The sequence below is a fragment of the Eschscholzia californica genome, unplaced genomic scaffold (assembly GCF_041429995.1).
Source record: "Eschscholzia californica isolate CP2 unplaced genomic scaffold, dmEscCali1.0.p SCAF_4, whole genome shotgun sequence".
Classification (NCBI taxonomy): domain Eukaryota; kingdom Viridiplantae; phylum Streptophyta; class Magnoliopsida; order Ranunculales; family Papaveraceae; genus Eschscholzia; species Eschscholzia californica.
This window is the reverse complement of record NW_028238461.1, coordinates 11343782-11362121: the sequence shown is the minus strand read 5'-3', so window position 1 is coordinate 11362121 and position 18340 is coordinate 11343782. Positions and strand designations below refer to the sequence as shown.

At 39.4% G+C, this 18340-nt stretch overlaps 1 protein-coding gene across 2 annotated transcripts in view; it reads left to right on the top strand.

The window, feature by feature from the left end:
- Nucleotides 1-17271, top strand: part of LOC147542674 (cytochrome P450 71A1-like) — a 35609-nt gene extending 18338 nt beyond the window's left edge. Inside the window, exons 1-2 of one of the 2 annotated variants that reach the window (XM_086634524.1) lie at nucleotides 15233-16197; nucleotides 16494-17271. In XM_086634524.1, coding sequence (XP_086490650.1) covers nucleotides 15241-16197; nucleotides 16494-17108 — 1572 coding nt within the window. In that variant the 5' untranslated portion in view covers nucleotides 15233-15240 and the 3' untranslated portion in view covers nucleotides 17109-17271. Of the gene's footprint in view, nucleotides 1-15232; nucleotides 16198-16493 lie in introns of those variants that run through there. The other variant, XM_086634523.1, reaches the window with a different exon arrangement.
- Nucleotides 17272-18340: the final 1069 nt, after the last annotated feature.

Here is an 18340-nt window from a genome sequence, read left to right as displayed (position 1 = left end):
GGAGTCCGTACTCCTTCGTCTTTCTTAGATACCGTAACACTCTCGTTATGGCGTTCCAATGTGTGTTATTCGGGTTACTCGTAAATCTACTTAGCTTACTGACTGAGTAGGCTATGTCTGGTCGAGTACAGTTCATTAGGTACATTAGACTTCCAATAATCCGAGAGTACTCTAATTGTTTTACTGCGTTACCTGTATTCTTCATTAAGTGAATACTTGGATCTATCGGAGTATTCGCCATTTTTAGGTCATCTTTGCTGAATTTTTCTAAGATTTTCTCAACGTAATGTGTTTGAGATAAACTTATCCCTTCAGCCGTCTTGGAAACCTTAATTCCAAGAATGACCTCTGCTTTCCCTAAATCTTTCATATCGAAAGTTTTCGAAAGCATCTTTTTAGTTGTATTAATGACATCTAAATTTGTTCCCATAATTAGCATGTCATCTACATACAAACATAGAATAACACATCCTTTAGCAGTTACCTTTGTATAGACACATTTATCACATTCGTTGATCTTGAATCCGTTTGATAATAATGTGTCATCAAACTTTAAGTGCCACTGCTTTGGAGCTTGCTTTAGCCCATATAGTGATTTCACTAACCTACACACTTTCTTTTCTTGACCCGGAGCTATGAACCCTTCTGGTTGGTTCATATATATCTCTTCTTCGAGTTGTCCGTTCAAGAAAGCGGTTTTCACATCCATCTGATGAATTTCTAGATTATATAAGGATGCTATAGCTACTAACACTCTTATTGAGGTGATTCGACTAATTGGAGAATAGGTGTCGAAGTAATCTAACCCTTCTTTTTGTCGGAATCCCTTTGCGACAAGTCTTGCTTTATACTTGTCTATAGATCCATCCGTTTTTAATTTTCTTTTGAAAATCCATTTGCAGCCTAGAGGCTTGCAACCCGGTGGGAGGTCTACTAGCTCCCATGTATGATTTTGCATGATGGATTCTATTTCACTGTTAACAGCTTCTTTCCAGAATGGAGCTTCTGGAGTAGCCATTGCTTCTGTGAAAGTTTGAGGTTCATTTTCTACCATATAGGTTAGAAAATCAGGACCAAATGTCTTAGCTTTCTTTGTCCTTTTGCCTCTTCGAGGTTCGAGTGTTGTTTCCTCGATTTCCATATCATCTTCTTTAGATGTTTCTAGATTTTCCTCTTCCTCATCTCTTACACGTTTTCTACTTTCAGATGAGACTTCTGAATTCTGTTTGAAAGGAAAGATGTGTTCAAAGAACTTAGCATCTCTCGATTCCAGAATGGTGTTTGCGTGTATATCTTCGATTTCAGACTTCTGTACTAGAAATCTATAGGCGCTGCTATTTGTTGCGGGCCCTATGTATACACAGTCCACAGTTTTAGGTCCTATCTTGACCCGTTTAGGAGGAGGAACTAATACCTTTGCCAGACACCCCCACACTTTCGTGTATTTAAAGGATGGCATCCTTCCTTTCCATAATTCATATGGAATTTTACCGGTTTTTCTATGGGGTAACTTATTTAATAAGTGATTCGCCGATAATATCGCCTCCCCCCACAAGTTCTGAGGTAAACCAGAACTTATTAAGAAAGCGTTCATCATTTCTTTTAACGTTCTGTTTTTCCGTTCTGCTACACCATTTTGTTGAGGTGTATAAGGAGCCGTTGTTTGATGAACTATGCCATTCTTCGCACATATTTCGGCGAAAGGAGATTCATATTATCCACCTCGATCACTTCTCAAAGTCTTAATCTTTTTATTAAGTTGAGTTTCCACTTCGGTTTTATAAAGCTCGAACTTATCGATTGCTTCATCCTTACTTCTTAGTAAGTAAACATAACAAAACCGAGTGGAGTCATCGATAAAGGTGATAAAGTACTTTTTACCTCCTCTGGTTTGAACCATCTTTAAGTCACAAATATCACTGTGAATTAAGTCTAGAAGTTCTGTGTCTCGTTCTATTGATTTGAATGATGTCTTAGTCATCTTTGATTCTACACATGTTTGACATGTTTGTTTTGAATCAATTTCGACTTTCGGAATTAACTCTAAGTTCATTAATTTCTTTAATGACTTGTTATTCACATGTCCTAGTCTTTCATGCCAAATATTAAAAGACTCAGCAATATAAACGGAATTATTAATTTTATTAATAATAGACGCCTTTGGCGTTACAGAGGTTACATTTAGTTTAAATAACCCCCCACATAAGTAGCCCTTCCCAACATACATCCCATTCTTAGACAAGACGAAGTTGTTTGACTCAAAGACTAGTTTGAACCCATTCTTACTTAGAAGAGAACCAGAAACCAGATTCTTTCGGATATCTGGAGCATGAAGTACATCGTTCAAAGTTACTTCCTTTCCTGAAGTGAACTTTAGTATGATCTTCCCTTTTCCTCTGACCTGGGTGGTTGAGTCGTTTCCCATGAACAGGGTTTCTCCTTCACTTATTTCGTTATAAGAGGAGAAGAGGCCTTTGTCACCACAAATGTGACGAGTTGCTCCGATGTCGACCCACCACTCTCTCTGGTTGTTAACCAGGTTGACTTCAGATACCACTGCACAGAGGTTCAAGTTCTGAAGTTTCTCAGTCACTTCTTCGGCTTCAGTAACCATAGCACATAGATTCTGAGTTTCGGTATCTTCTATCAGCGAGGCTTGGTCATTCGGCTTCTTATGTCTTTTGCCGGTTTTGGAACGACAATCCTTTGCCATATGGCCTCGTTTGCCACAGTTGTAGCATTGGCCGAACCTCGTCTTTTTCTTCGGCTTTCCTCCATCTTTAGACAGATGCTTACGCTTCTTACTTGGACCAGTCTCTACGACGTTCACATTCGAGATTCTTTCAGAGTTCTTCTCGGCAGTGCGACTGTCCTCTTCGATTCGAAGCTTTAGGATGAGTTCTTCAAGGCTCATATCCTTATTCTTGTGGCGGAGATAATTTTTGAAGTCTTTCCACCCCGTGGGTAATTTTTCAATCAGAGCTCGGACCTGGAAAGGTTCATTCGTTATCATGTTCTCTGCCTGTAGTTCCTGTAGGAGACTCTGCAGTTCCTGGACTTGGGTCATAACTGGTTTTGAATCAGTCATCTTGTAGTCCAAGAATCGTCCTACGATGAACTTTTTGACACCCGCCTTTTCAGTCTTATACTTATTGATAAGGGTGTCCCACAGTTGTTTAGACGTTTCTATAACCGAATATAGATTATAGAGTCCGTCATTTAAACTGTTCAGGATATAGTTCTTGCACAAGAAGTCTTCTTGTTTCCATGCATCTATTTCAGCAGTACGTTGTGCCTCATCCTCTATTTCTGCATGGGTGGGTCTCTCTTCGGTTAAGTATTTAACCAGACCCAATGTCGTTAGGTAAAACATCATCTTCAACTTCCATCGGTTGAAGTCAGTTCCCTTGAACTTCTCTGGTTTTTCCCCATTGTTTGTGTTAGGCGGAATAACTCGTAGAGTGGTTCTTGTTCGTGCCATTTCCTTTTCTGAAACACACAGAAAGTATACCAAATTAATATCTTATAACCAGAGAAATAATCGCTATAAAATGTCTTAAGATTGTTGTTCTCTGGTTATTAATCGATAAGTCGATTTCTCTCTGTCTTGGCTTAATTTAGACAGAGTTTCCTTTCTCTAACTTATAGAGAGATAAACTAATAAGGAATAATGATTATTCCTTCTTTCGGACTAACCGAGATAGGTGTTAATGTAGTCGAGGCAAGAATAAATTCTCTTTCCTAAAGACATTTTACACCCCCGTAACAGTACCAAACGTTAGGGTGAATGCCTTCGGGATACAACGACTAACCTTTCAGAATTTTAAGATGGTACTTCTATATTCTGAAAGCGGACGAACCTTTGTCAGTATTATGAGCTCTTGGACTAATGCGGATGATCTTCTAGATGCTTCTGAAATTCAAATTTCACTCGAGACTTCTTTCTTCCTTTTCCAGATATTCTAGTCTAACCAGAACCTCTAGAAAATACTTCTTTAATTAGATATTCTAGGCTAACCAGAACCTCTAATTGTTAGAAGGGAAGAGAAGAAGAGAATGAATTGAATTTATGAAAAATGAAGTGGGTTTGATGGGTTTATATAGGAATTGAATAGGTGTATAGTGTCTTTTGGGTTAAAGAACACAACTGTTCGGAACCAGGGGCTACAACTGAATATAAGAGGGTCGGTTCATCTTGGGCCATCAGATCGCGCTTGAAAACGCGGACGGAACGCTGGCCGTCAGATGCGTTCGCGCGTGCCCGCCCGAGAAGAATCTCGGCCGTTAGATGTAGCCTTACGCGTGCCCGAACACGGAGTGAACGCCAGATGTCGGATCTGGCGCAAACCCGCGCGATGAACGCTGGCCGTTCAGATTTGAGCGCGTCCTTTTCGCGCAAATGCCCCTCAACTTGACTTGTCCTCTTTGACAATTTAGTACCTATTTCAACCGTTCTTCGTTCAAACTTTAACCTTGAATTTCTCATTCATCCGGAATCGGATTTGAGTGATTCTTGGCTCTAAATTGTAGAGCTCGACGAGACGAACGCAATGGCGCGTTCCGTTTCTGAGTTTGACGAGTCGGCTCGAGCCAAAATAGGCTCCGATTCCAACAATACACTCTTAACTTAAGACGAATTACGTCTTGTGTGTACCCATAGATCTATGGCGTCTCGCCTCTAGAATACAACGTCTTCGTTCTCCTTCTCTGGTATGTTGAAGAAGAATAGTACGAACGTTGACTAATATTATGAACTTCAGAGTTACAAATGACCATAAACGAACGGAATTCATGAGTAAATTCTCTTAGAGAAATTCGGAAAGATTACTGCTCTAAAATGATAGTCTTCTACAGTAATCACTGGAAAAAATGGATTCGATTTTGGAGTTTATTTGGGTCCTATAAATAAGTTTCAAATAGACACATTCATTAGGAACACATCTATTGGGTTAGGGACACATCTGTTGAGTACGAAAAGTGACGGATCACTCATTTAGAAACAAAACATTGTTGGCTGCGATTTGGGCCTTTGGATTGCGTTCAAAATCTCGGGAAAACGCCCTCCTTTGGATCAATAAGATCATGCCGGAAAGTATCCTTGCAGATGAAGCTCGGTGGCCGTTAGATGGAGTTTCGGGAGATGTCCCACCCCATGCCCGACACGGGATTTGCGCGAGCCGTTGGATGAGCGCGGAAGCAACAAGCTCCGTTAGATCTGAACGTGCGCTCCTTGCGCTAATGACCCTCAAACAAACCTTTTTTTATTGCGATATAGTCCCTTAATTAACCAAACTTCGTCCAAACTTCAGACTTGGATATCTCTGTTAATGAGTGAAATTGAGCTTGCCTCAAGTAGGGCAGCCATTCTATTTATAATGTAGGGAAGAAGACAAGTAATTACAGAGAGGTCCTTACAAACAGGAACACTAGCCAACCAACCCCTACATTACATACTATTACACTAACACCCCCCCTCAAGCCGAACGCCATTAATAAGAGAAAGCTTGGATCGGAGCTCTGCAAATCTTGTGGAGGAGAGGCCTTTAGTGAAAATGTCAGCTACTTGGGAATCACCAGGTAAATAGTGGACCTTGAGGCTGCCATCTTTTACTTGCTCACGAACGAAGTGAAAATCAATGGCAGAATGCTTCGTCTTGGAATGAAGAACCGGATTAACCGACAAGTAAGTGGTGCTGATGTTGTCACAGTATATCACTGGGGTTGAAGTAATCTTGATTCCCAACTCACGAAGTAAATTTTGTAGCCATTTAATCTCAGCTGAAGTATGGGACACTGCACGAAACTCTGCATCTGTGGAAGATCTTGCCACTGTTGGTTGGGTCTTTGATGCCCAAATGATGATGTTAGGTCCTAGATAAACACAAGAACCAGTGGTTGATCGACGATCATCCGGTGATCCTGCCCAATCGGCGTCGGAATACCCAAGAAGATGATGACTTGAAGCTTTACGAAAACAGAGACCAATGTTAATTGTCCCCTTTAGGTAACGTAGGATTCTTTTTGCAGCAGTAAGATGAGTAGAAGATGGCTTATGCATAAACTTGGAAACTTGATTGACAGAGTAAGTTATATCCGGACGAGTTAAGGTCAGGTATTGGAGGGCTCCAACGAGACTTCGAAAAGATTGAGGATCATCAAGAGGAATACCTTCTGATTTTGATAGTTTTGTACCTGTAATGACAGGTGTAGATACTGGTTTTGAAGAATTGAGACCAAAACGATGGAGAAGATCATTAATATATTTCTTCTGTGTCAATTGGAGTTGTGTATTATCCCTTGAAGCCTCCATCCCCAAAAAATAACTTAGAACACCCAAGTCTGTCATATCAAATGATAATTTGAGGTGTTTGATAAGTTTGATGATATCAGTTGATGAAGACCCTGTAACCAAAATGTCATCGACATAGAGAAGAAGAATGATGATCGAATTTGGACGACGAAGATAGAACATTGAGGAGTCAGAGATCGACTGTGTGAATTGTAATTTGAGAAGACAATCACTGAATTTCTTGTGCCAAGCTCGAGGAGCTTGCTTTAAGCCATATAGGGCTTTATTCAATTTGCAGACATGAGTTGGAAATTCAGGATTGAGAAACCCCTTTGGTTGAGTCATGAACACATCTTCTTCTAAATCCCCATTGAGAAAAGCATTCTTGACGTCCAATTGCCTGATTTCCCAATTACCAGTCACTGCTAGAGAGAGAACGATCCGTATTGTCTCAGGACGAACCACAGGACTAAACGTTTCGTCATAATCGATCCCAGCCTGTTGCGAATAACCACGAGCTACCAGCCGAGCCTTGTAGCGAAGAACAGAGCCATCTGGCCTCTGTTTGATCTTATAAATCCATTTCGAATCAACCAAGTTCATATTGGGACTTCGAGGAATCAAAGTCCATGTATTATTCTTCTGTAACGCACTGATTTCCTCTTCCATAGCCGAAATCCATTGTGGAACTTTTGAAGCCTGGGCAAAGTTATGAGGTTCCTGCAACAGAAAACTTGAAGAAGAATCATTAGTAGTAAGTAGGATTTTGGGTCTTCTGGTTCCATCACGACTTCTCGTGATCATTGGATGGGAAGAAGAGGTGGTCGGTTTAGGGGGTTGAGAAGAATTGGTCTCGATTTGATTCAAATCAGAATTAGGGTTTTGAGTATCGAAAGGTGGATGGTCTGTTGAAGAAGAAGGAGAAAGAGGAAAGTTCGTGTGGGGAACACCACTCTGATTAGGATCAGCAGTGGTTGACACGTTTTGATTAGGGACCACGTCATTAGGGGTCGGTGGTTGGACGTGGAGACCAGAAGGAGACACAGCCGTTTGTGGTGGGACCACTGACAGGTCAGATGACCGTTGAGCAGTGGGAGTGGAGAGAGTACGACGAGTGGGACGAATATGCTCAAAGCCAGGTGGAATTAGCGGAGTGGGTGAAGGACGAGCACCTGGATTGGGCAATAACGGACGGTCAAGATTAGAAGACGAAGGAGGAGTGGGGACCGTCCGATGTAAGATAATAGGAGAAAGTCGTTTGCTTGGGGAAGAAGACGAACCAGGTGAAGAAGACGAAAAAGGAAACAGAGTTTCATCAAAGATGACATTGCGAGAAATGTACATCCTTGATGAGGTGACATCAAGACACAAATAACCTTTATGATGGGAGCTGTATCCTAAGAATACGCATGGTGTGGTCTTGACATCAAGTTTTGAAGAACGATAGGGAGTGACGAGAGGAAAGCAACGACAGCCAAAAATTCGAAACAAAGTATAATCTGGTTTCAAATTAAACAGAACCTCAAAGGGAGATTTGTTCTCTAGAACATTAGAGGGAAGTCTATTAATAGTATAGACAGCTGTTTGAAAGGCCTCTGGCCAGAATGTTTTCGGTACAGAAGAGTGATGAAGGAGACACAGAGAAGTCTCGACAATATGTCGAATCTTCCTTTCAGCAACCCCATTCTGTTGGGGTGTGTGAGGGCAAGATTTCCTGTGGTGGATTCCATTTGTGATTAGAAAATTTGAAAAATCATGGCTGATATACTCTCCCCCTCCATCTGATTGAAGAATTTTGATAGGTTTAGGAAATTGATTTTCAACAAACACCTTGAAATTTTTGAAATGAAAAGGAACCTCAGACTTGTTTTTCATGAAATAGATCCATGTGAATCTTGTATAATCATCAATTAAAAGCAAAAAATAACGAAAACCAGACTTAGAAAGAACAGGTGATGGTCCCCAAACATCACTATGTATAATCTCATTAGGATAAACAGATGTATGATGAACATTCTTAAAAGGAAATCGATGATGTTTGCCTGAGATACATCCAATGCAAATAGAATTGTTCTTTTTAGATGTAAACATTGGTAAGACATCATTCGAAATTAGGAAATTTAAATTCTTGTGATGAAGGTGAGCAAGACGACAGTGCCACACATCTGGTGTTGCTCGAGTACCAGTGGACATTGATTTAGCAAAAAGAGAGAAGGTTGAAGAAGGATTGGTGGTGGTTGAGACACGAAACAACCCATCTCTAATCGTGCCTTCGAGGAGTATCTTCATGGAGTGAAGATCCTGAACATAGAAACCACCACGATTAAAAACAACTTGACAATTGAAGTCTTTAAGAAGATGAGAAATAGAAATTAGATTTTTCTTAAAAGAGGGAACAATAAGAGCATTTCGAAGAGTAAAGGAGGGAGTTAGGGTATAGTTACCAACACCCGAGACTGAAGCAGAGGAGCCATTACCCACTATAACCTGATCAGGAGGATGAATATCAGATCGAGAGCTCAAAGAAGCATTATCAGATACTATGTGTGAGGTTGCACCTGAATCCACATACCAATTTGGATCTGGTGGGAGAGAATCAATACCCAAAGCAGCAAATGATGTAGAGAGATCATTTTGTCGTGTGAGATGGAAACATTGACGAGCTGAGTGCCCAATACGACCACAATACTGGCAGGTTAATGGTGGTTTACCAAGAACAGAGGATGATTGTTGTCTAAAATTACCTCTTTCAGAGAAAGAACCACGACCACGACCACGAGAGACATAGCCTCGACCACGACCACGAGATGGGTAAGAAGGGGTGGTCGATACAGGTGGAGGAGGATGCTGAGAGTAGAGGGCAGTAGGTTGTGGGTTTGATGAATGAAGAAGTTGAAGACGAAATTCATGGGTGAGAAGTTGGGAGTGAAGTTCAGAGAAGGTAGGAGGGATAAGCCGAGTAGTAATGGAGGTGACAAACCCCTCATATTCAGATCCAAGTCCAGACAGGACTATAAGAACCAGTTCATCATCTGAAACAGGGTGGCCAATAGCTGCTAATGAATCAGTAATTCCTTTGAGACGAAGGAGAAACTCTGAGATGGTGAGAGATCCCTTTTTGGAAGTTTGTAGTTGAAGTTTTAGATTCATGAGTCTAGCAGAGTTGAAGGAGGAGAAGCTCTTTTCTAATGAATCCCAGACTGCTTTTGAGGAAGTCAATCCAAGAACTTGAGTGAGTATTGGCTCTGTAAGAGTGGCATTAAGCCAAGAGAGTAGCATTTGATCAACCCTGTACCAGTAGGCATAATCAGGGTTAGGAACAGGAGCAGAGGAAGAAGATGAGCTGGTTGAGAGAAACTCAGGTGGTGGAGGATGGGAGCCATTAACGAATTTGTAGAGGTCTTGAGAATGTAAAATGGGTAAGAGCTGACTCTTCCAGAGTAAGTAGTTGGTATTATCCAATCTAATGGATACAAGATTGGCAATATTAGTGAGAGTAGGAAGAGTTGAAACAGAGGTGGAGGAGGTAGGAAAGGAGGAGGTACCATCGGGAGAGGAGATTTGAAAGGTAGAGTCAGCCATTAGAGAGAAAAAGAAGAAGAAGGAGATAGCAGGCGAAGAGGAGGAAGAAGATGAAAGACACAAGACCCAAGAGAATCAGAGAGGCGGCTCTGATACCATGTTAATGAGTGAAATTGAGCTTGCCTCAAGTAGGGCAGCCATTCTATTTATAATGTAAGGAAGAAGACAAGTAATTACAGAGAGGTCCTTACAAACAGGAACACTAGCCAACCAACCCCTACATTACATACTATTACACTAACAATCTCATTCATCTGGAATCGGATTCGAGTGATTCTTGGTTCTAAACTTAAGAGCCCGACGAGACAAACGCAATGGCATGCTTCGTTTATGAGTTTGAGTATTTGAAATCGGAAATTGGCCCCGATTCCAACAACTACAAGAGTTGGAGTTTGGCCTAAATGTAGCAACATCAATGGTCCATACTTCTGAGAGAGATCTCGAAAAGATCAATGAGCTAATGAACCTAACTGATGAAGATTTCCGATGATTGGAATCTTTGTTGGAGAAGGTGGAAAGTTAATTTCTTTGACCTAGACCCATGAAGTTTAAACAAACACAACACAGCGAAAATGAGGAAAAATGAGAGGGAGAAGATGTGCAAGAGAAATTCTTGGTGCTCTTCAAACCAATGCAAATATACAAGTATTGATAGAGCCATTGATTTTTTGTTTCCTGTAATTAGATTAGGATGAAGTTATTTATGTCGTTACTACTTTTGACACCCAAATCGAAACCCAATAGATACAAGATATTATGTTTGCAAAGGCTTTACAAGTTCACTCAGAAAGTCTCAATTAGAGCAACTCCAATGCAAAACTCAATCTTAGAAATTTAGAGTTTTTCTTAAAAAATCATCTCCAATGCAAAACTCAACTAAGATCTCAAAGATGATGTGTCGAGGATGGAATAGAGATATCTCTAATTGTCCAACTCATCAATATTTAAATTTCAACCAATAGAAATCAAGTATACGTCTATTTCCAAAATAACTAATTATGTTTACAAAAATAACCATGCCACATAAGTAAAATGGAAACATTTAGAGTTGTGCATTGGAGACATACAAGAATTGAGGATCTCTATTTTCGCCACCTAGGAGTGAGAATCTCAATTGGAGCTCGACAAGTAGGACGAATAGAGATTTTGTTGAGTTTTGCATCAATCTTAGAAGCTCGAAGTGCCATATGATGTAAGATTTTTAGAGTTTCTTGTTAAAAAATTTCTCCAATGCAAAACTCAACTAAGATCTCAAAGATGACGTGTCAAGGCTGGAAGGGAGATATCTCAAGAGGACACTCTAAAAATGGAGTGTCCTCTTGAGATATCTCTAATTGTCCAACTCATCAATATTTGAATTTCAACCAATAGAAATCAAGTTTTCTATATTTTTAAATAACTAATTATTTATTTACAAGAATAACAATGCCACGTAAGTAAATAAACACAAGATTCGTTTTTTTGCATTGGAGACACAAAAAATTTGAAGATCTCTATTTTCGCTACTTAGGAGTGAGAATCTCAATCGGAACTTGACATGTAGGACAAATAAAGATTTGTTTGAGTTTTGCATTGGGTATGCTCTTATTAAGTTTGAGCTTATACCCATGTCGAGATACGTGATACATGAGATGGATCGAGAAGGCGAAGATTTGACAATCAAGACTAATTCAAGATACTAGAAGATATGTAAGATATAATATCATGGCAAGCCACATAGGATGTATGTCTAGATTTTCTTCTTCTCTATCATTTCTCAAATGATTATAATGACCGCCCACTACCCCACCCGTCCTACGTGGCTAATAGGCAAGGGTTAAAGTTGTCATTTTCACACTTGAAAAATAAGATTTTGTTCCTTTTTTTTTTGTTATTTCTTTTATATTTTTTGAGTTAAAAGCAAAACCATATCATAAAAGTAAGATCTAACACGAGTGAAAAGCAATACCATAATAAAAAAGTCGTAAAAGAGAAAAAGGGATTGACCCAACGCTCCGAAACTTAGGAGTTAAAGAGGAAGGGATCGATGACAGTAAAAAAATTAATGACAGGTCCACAAATGAGTTTTCTGACAATATGGAAATGTTGATTACAAATTTAAAGTGTATTATACACGATATTACATATATGTCATTGAAAAAAAGTTCCTTGTAAATTTGAAAAGTGACGTACAAAGCATGTGTCAACCGCTAGGACAGTGACATGTATTATTGTTGTTTCTTTCTCCAAAGTTGATGCCAGTTTATGGAGCTAAGTGAAGGGAACACAAGTTAGAACAAAAAACGACTCACCAGTCACCACTCTAAGAAAAACCGAAGAGATACAGGGTCGAATAAGCTCACCACTCTAAGGAAGACTCCGAAGAGATACGGGGCTAGAAATAAACTTTTCTTGATCCAAAATATGATGCCCTAGACAAACTTCAACTTACAATTGGGACATATGTTCTAACTTCCATTCTAGAAAAGACAATGTAGAAAACAACAAGATGCATGAATTAGCATTAATGCTCATTAAGGACTTTGCTGACCTTGTGCTGACTATTCGTATGGAATGTGGAATAACTTCTTCTAGAAAATCAGGATTCACGAACTGTTTGACATATCAGAAAAGAGACATCCTGGGCTTTCTAACCATATAAAGTTCACTTCGTAATCCTAACCAATTTTTAATGTAAACTTGACCAAAGATTCTGAGCTTAGTTTGAAGTAAAGTAGTTAAAGATTCTCCTGGATCAGACGCTTTTGCTGCGTTCAAGCTCTGTCTTTGAATTTTGTTCGTCATAGTAAGGAGAGATATTAGTGACATTAAAGGTAGGCGACACTCCATAGTCTTTTGGTAGTTATATCTTATATGCATTCTCGCCAATATGTTGTAGTACCTTGAATGGTCCATCAGCTCAGGGCTTTAGTTTTCCATGTTGTCCTCGAGGAAATCTCTCTTTCCGAAGATGAATACAGACCATCTCCCCTTCTTTGAATTGAACAGGCTTGCGAAATTTGTTAACACGAGCTTGATGTTTCTCTTTTTTCTTTATTATTCCATCTCTAATCTACTCATACAACTCTGTAATACTCTTCGCTCGCTCATCGGCATCGCTACTCAATTGTTGAGTAGGAGGACGGGAAGCCAGGTCTACGGGACTAAGCGGATTTTTCCCATACACTCTCAATGGACTACTTCCATGTAGTTTGACTAGTAGATCGATTGGAAGCAAACTCATCTTGTGGCAATATGAGATCCCATTGTCGGATATTGCTCCCAATGAAACTTCTTAATAAATTTTCCAAGCTTCGATTATATACTTCCACTCGACCATTTGTTTGAGGATTGTACGAAGTGATGATCCCCATTTTACGCCATAGCGTTCGCCAAAAATGACTTACAAACTTAACATTTCGATCCAAAGTGATAGTCCTTGGAGTCCCGTGGAGTTTCAGAATCTCTTGAAAGTAAAGTGAGAGGCGTCCAACATCTTATTTCAGTACAAAATGCGCCATTGTAGAAAATCGATCAACAATAACCATCACAGAATCTTTGTTACTTTGAGTTCTAGGCAGCCCCAAAACAAAGTCAATACTCTCATGCTCCCAGGGTGTTGTTGGGATAGGTGAAGGAGTATACATTCCAGTATTTTGTGAGTGAGTCTTTGCAATGCAACTAGTTTTACACCTTTCAGGACGTTGGCTTACATCTCTTTTTATCCTTGCTAGTAAAAATTTCTCTTGAATAATAGCATAAGTCTTGTCTCTCTCAAAATAACTAGCTAACCCCCCGCCATGAGATTTAGAAATGGTGGTCTCTCAAGGAACCTTGATGAATAAACACAACTGATTGTTTTCTCAAAAGATAAACTTTTGGAGTAAAAAATGGTTATGCGGACCCTTCAAGCATTCTTCACAAATCAAGCCAAAGTACGGATCATCTTTGTATGATTATTTAAAAAATTAAATCCAAGTGTCTTGACTTCCATAATAGAAATCAAGGCATGCCTTCGACTCAACGCATCTGCCACTTGATTTTGTTTCTCTAATTTGTGTCGGATATGAAGAGTGAATGATTGCAGAAATCCAACCCACTTGACATGTCTAATATGAAGTTTGTGTCCGTTAATATACTTTAAAGTTCCATGATCAGAATATAGAAGAAACTCCTCGTATAAAATGACTCCAATGCCCCGATGCTCTAACAATGACATAAATTTTTTGCGAATGAGTGAGCAACATTATTTACCTCTCACTTGGATAGACAAATAAAGTTAAGTAATCTTGTCTGTTTTAGAGGTGATAGATTTGTAAGATGCCCTCGTCCTCTTCTTATCTTCATGTATAGTAATCGAGTACAGTTGGATAGACAACCGACAATGGTACTTGTACTGCCAACGCTACTGTCCACCACGTAGCCTCGTATTGAACAAGGAGTAATACGGTTATTTCGCAGATGTAAAATGACGTTTTCCCCTTGTCCTATTATCCAGGTAGGACAGGAAGTGTGGTAGGCGACGTAGTGGTCCAAATTGACATGCATTAATCGCATTGCATAGATAACTGAACACTTGTATCACATAATTAAATTGTCATGGGTGCATTTTGTAATAATTTTGCAGTAAAAGAAAATATTAAGATTATAGAATATACCCCATTTAGCACTAAGTGAAGACAAATGCCTAAACCACTTTGACCAGTAATAATTGTATTTAGTGGGAGGAGTTGTTATGTCACTTATGATTCTTCCAATTATTATAGCTTTCTCTGTGAGAAAATTGTTGAAAACATATGAAAGTTGCTTGACTCTCTTGGAATAATCTCACTTTGTTCCGGACAACGTCACAAACCCAGTACAATGATAACAATTCTAATCAAATGTAATCGAATGAATAAATTCCTACAATCCATCTCTTATTTATAGAGTAAAATTAGGTTTATGTTCCTAGTTTCTCCTACCTAAACAAGGAAACTAGATTATCTATCAGAAAGAGAAATGATAGAGAAGAAGAAAATCTAGACATACATCCTATGTGGCTTGCCATGATTCATGTGATTGATGATTCTAATTCACTAGACAACGAATCACGGCAAGCCACGTAAGATGTATGTCTAGAGTATGTCTAGATTTTCTTGTTCTCCATCATTTTTCTAATCATTTTCCTAAGGAGTTAAAAAACTCTACTCAAACCGCCCATTTGAACCGCCACTTAAACCGCTCTTGTTTCTCTCTCCACTCATGTGACGTGAGAGGAAAGAGAAACAAGAGTTTCAATCTTGGGCGGTTTAAGGGTCGTTTCAAATGAGCGGTTGGGGTAGTGTTACTGGAAAGACTTATATATAATATATATCAGAAGTACTACTAAACTTCAGAAAATAACAATCATGAGTTTATCATCACTTATTTTAGACCTAAACTGGTTGAAGGTAGTCCAACAAAAACTATTATTGCACCCAGTCTCTGTTGCTCTTGCTCCCATCTTCTTTCTTCTCATTTTGATTAAGCATCTCCATGGGGCTTCCCTTACAAAACTCAATCCCCCACCTTCCCCACCCAAGTTCCCAATCGTCGGAAACCTGCATCAGCTAGGTATACTGGTTCACCGGTCTCTTCGAGATTTGTCTCAGAAGCATGGACCTCTCATGCTCTTGCACTTGGGCCAGGTTCGAACTTTGATAGTTTCGTCCCCAGAGATGGCGGCCGAGATAACCAAGAACCAAGACCTTGTCTTTTCTAATAGGCCTGCTGCTAGAGCTTCTAAAGCGCTCCTTTATGGATGCACCGACGTTGCTTTCACGCCTTATGGTGAATACTGGAGGCAAGTTCGAAAAATTTGCGTTCTTGAGCTCTTAAGCCTTAAGAGAGTTGAGTCTTTCAAGTTTGTTAGAGTAGAAGAAGTTTCTTCTGTGATTCACAAGCTTACTCGCTCATCCATGAAGAAAGAAAAAGTTAATCTAAGTGAAATACTCCTAACTCTTTCTAATAGCATAGTAACTAGGTGTGCTTTTGGTGCCAAGTATGAAGGAGCTCATGAGAACAGATTTGGTGAATTGTCTAGGGAGGTGATGGGGCTGTTGGGGGCTTTTAGTTTTGAAGACTACTTCCCATCATTAGGATGGATAGATGTTCTTACTGGATTAACTAGGAAGCTCAAAAAAACCTCCCAAGAACTCGATACCTTTTTCGACAAAGTAATTGATGAACATCTCCATAAATCATCACAAGAGATTCAAATTAATGACCAAGAAGAAGTAGACAAAAAGGACTTGATAGACATTCTTCTTGATGTTCAAAAAACAAACTCGAATCTCACACGGGATAACATCAAAGCAATCATACTGGTATGCTATAGTTTTCTTTGAGTAAAATCACTAATCAAAATAGGGAAGTGCTAGAATCACAAAATATTTTGACAAAAGAAGTTACCCAGCTGATGTGGCGGTTGTTATATTCATCTCTCAACGGTCTAGATTTAGTCAAACTTTCAAACCACAACCACCACATCAGCTGGGTAACTCCTTTGTCAATTTTTTTTTTTGTGATTTTAGCATTTCCCATCAAAGTATCCTCCCATTCTATAAATCGAGCTACGTCTTTACTATCTTATTTTGTCGTTTGAAACATGATTAATTAACAGGACATGTTCGTCGGTGGAAGTGATACGACTTCAACAGTAATGGAATGGGCAATGGCAGAGCTCATAAAGAACCCCAAAGTGATGAAAAAAGCACAAGAAGAAATAAGGAGAATTGTTGGAAAGAAACCAAAAGTAGAAGAGGAGGACATTAACAAAATGGACTACCTGAAATGTATTGTCAAGGAGAGCTTAAGATTACATGCTCCTGCACCAACCTTGGTTCCAAGAGAGTCCACTAAGAGTACAAAGATAAAAGGTTATGATATTCCTTCAAACATAAGAGTCTACGTCAATGTATGGGCAATTCAAAGGGATCCCAATGTATGGGAATATGCAGAAGAATTTCGTCCCGAAAGATTTATTGAGAACCCAATTGATTTTAAAGGGCAAGAGTTTCAATTCATTCCCTTTGGGTCAGGACGGAGGGGATGCGCAGGAATATCATTCGGTCTTTCTGTTGCGGAGCTTGCTCTTGCCAACCTCTTGTACTCGTTCAACTGGGAATTGCCTTCTGGTGAAAACTACGAGGATGTGGACATGACTGAAGCTTTTGGTCTTACTGTCAATAAGAAAAACCCTCTCTATGTAATTCCGTCCACCTTTCAGTTTGCTTGATAAACTGTTTTACAATCATGTCCCATACACTTATGTTTCCGTACCCAAATAATGAGCTCTTAGCTCAACCTTTGTGTATTTCCTTCACGATCAAAGATGCTATAGGTTCAAATCTTGGAAGTTGTGTTTTTTCCCCATTGAACTATATATTGTTGTGACGAAATCAAGTAACCAGGAAAATTAATCGAAAAGTAAACAATCACACAAAGCTCAAAGAGATTTACATGGTTCAGTTCACGAAACCTACTCCACGGCGAACAACGGGCGCAACGATTTTCACTATGATAGAAAAACAAGTTACACAAGGGATTCGCGAGAATGAATAATATATCCCCTATGGTTTCGGTTTATGTAGCCACTGAAATTCTAATCCCACCGCGTCTCCAACTCTCTCTTTCTAATTCCCGAAATACACATGGATACCACTAACATTGATGACCGCCTTAACATAAGCCCTTCCTCTAGAGATCAGCCCTGCTTATGATGGGTCCCTGCTAAATGGGTCCAAAATTTTGCACTGAGACCTCGAAAGAGGGTTAGCGGGTTGCAGACCTTGTTATATATGTTCTATGCAATAAACTAAGAATGTAAATATATCATTAGAAGAGGCTTCACATCTCCAAACATATGGTCTTTGTGTAAGTTCTATTGTGAATTATCGGATCACATGTTCCTTAATTGCCCCTTCACTCTAAGATTTGGGATACTTTAAACCCCTCTCATCATATCAACAGTTGTACGCAATCAATCTCCTAATTCTTGGTAGAATGGAAACCAAAGAAGGTTATAGATAGGAAGTCCTTTGTTCACCTTTGTACATTTGTACCCCAACGACAATCATATGGGCCACATGGTTTGAGCATAACATCAGAGTTATGGAGAAGGACAATGATAAGGAAGCTACCCGGAATAATATCACCATTCAAGTAAAGAGCCTAATTCAGTACTTGGCAGCCAATCAAGAATGGAGCAAATCGACCCATTTTAGACAATACATCAGGAATTCGGATGTTTTATCTAGGCTATAAGCGTCATGTAACTGTTTTTATCATCTCTCATGTCCGGTGTAATGGACGGTTAGCCATCTAGGCTTATGCTATTGCCTTTTATTATTTTTGATTAATCAATGATATTGTTTCATCTTCTAAAAAAATTGTTATTCGAATTTAGTGTATGAAGGATGCACAAGATGTTGGAAGAGTCTGAAATGACTACTCACTCGTTCTCTTATA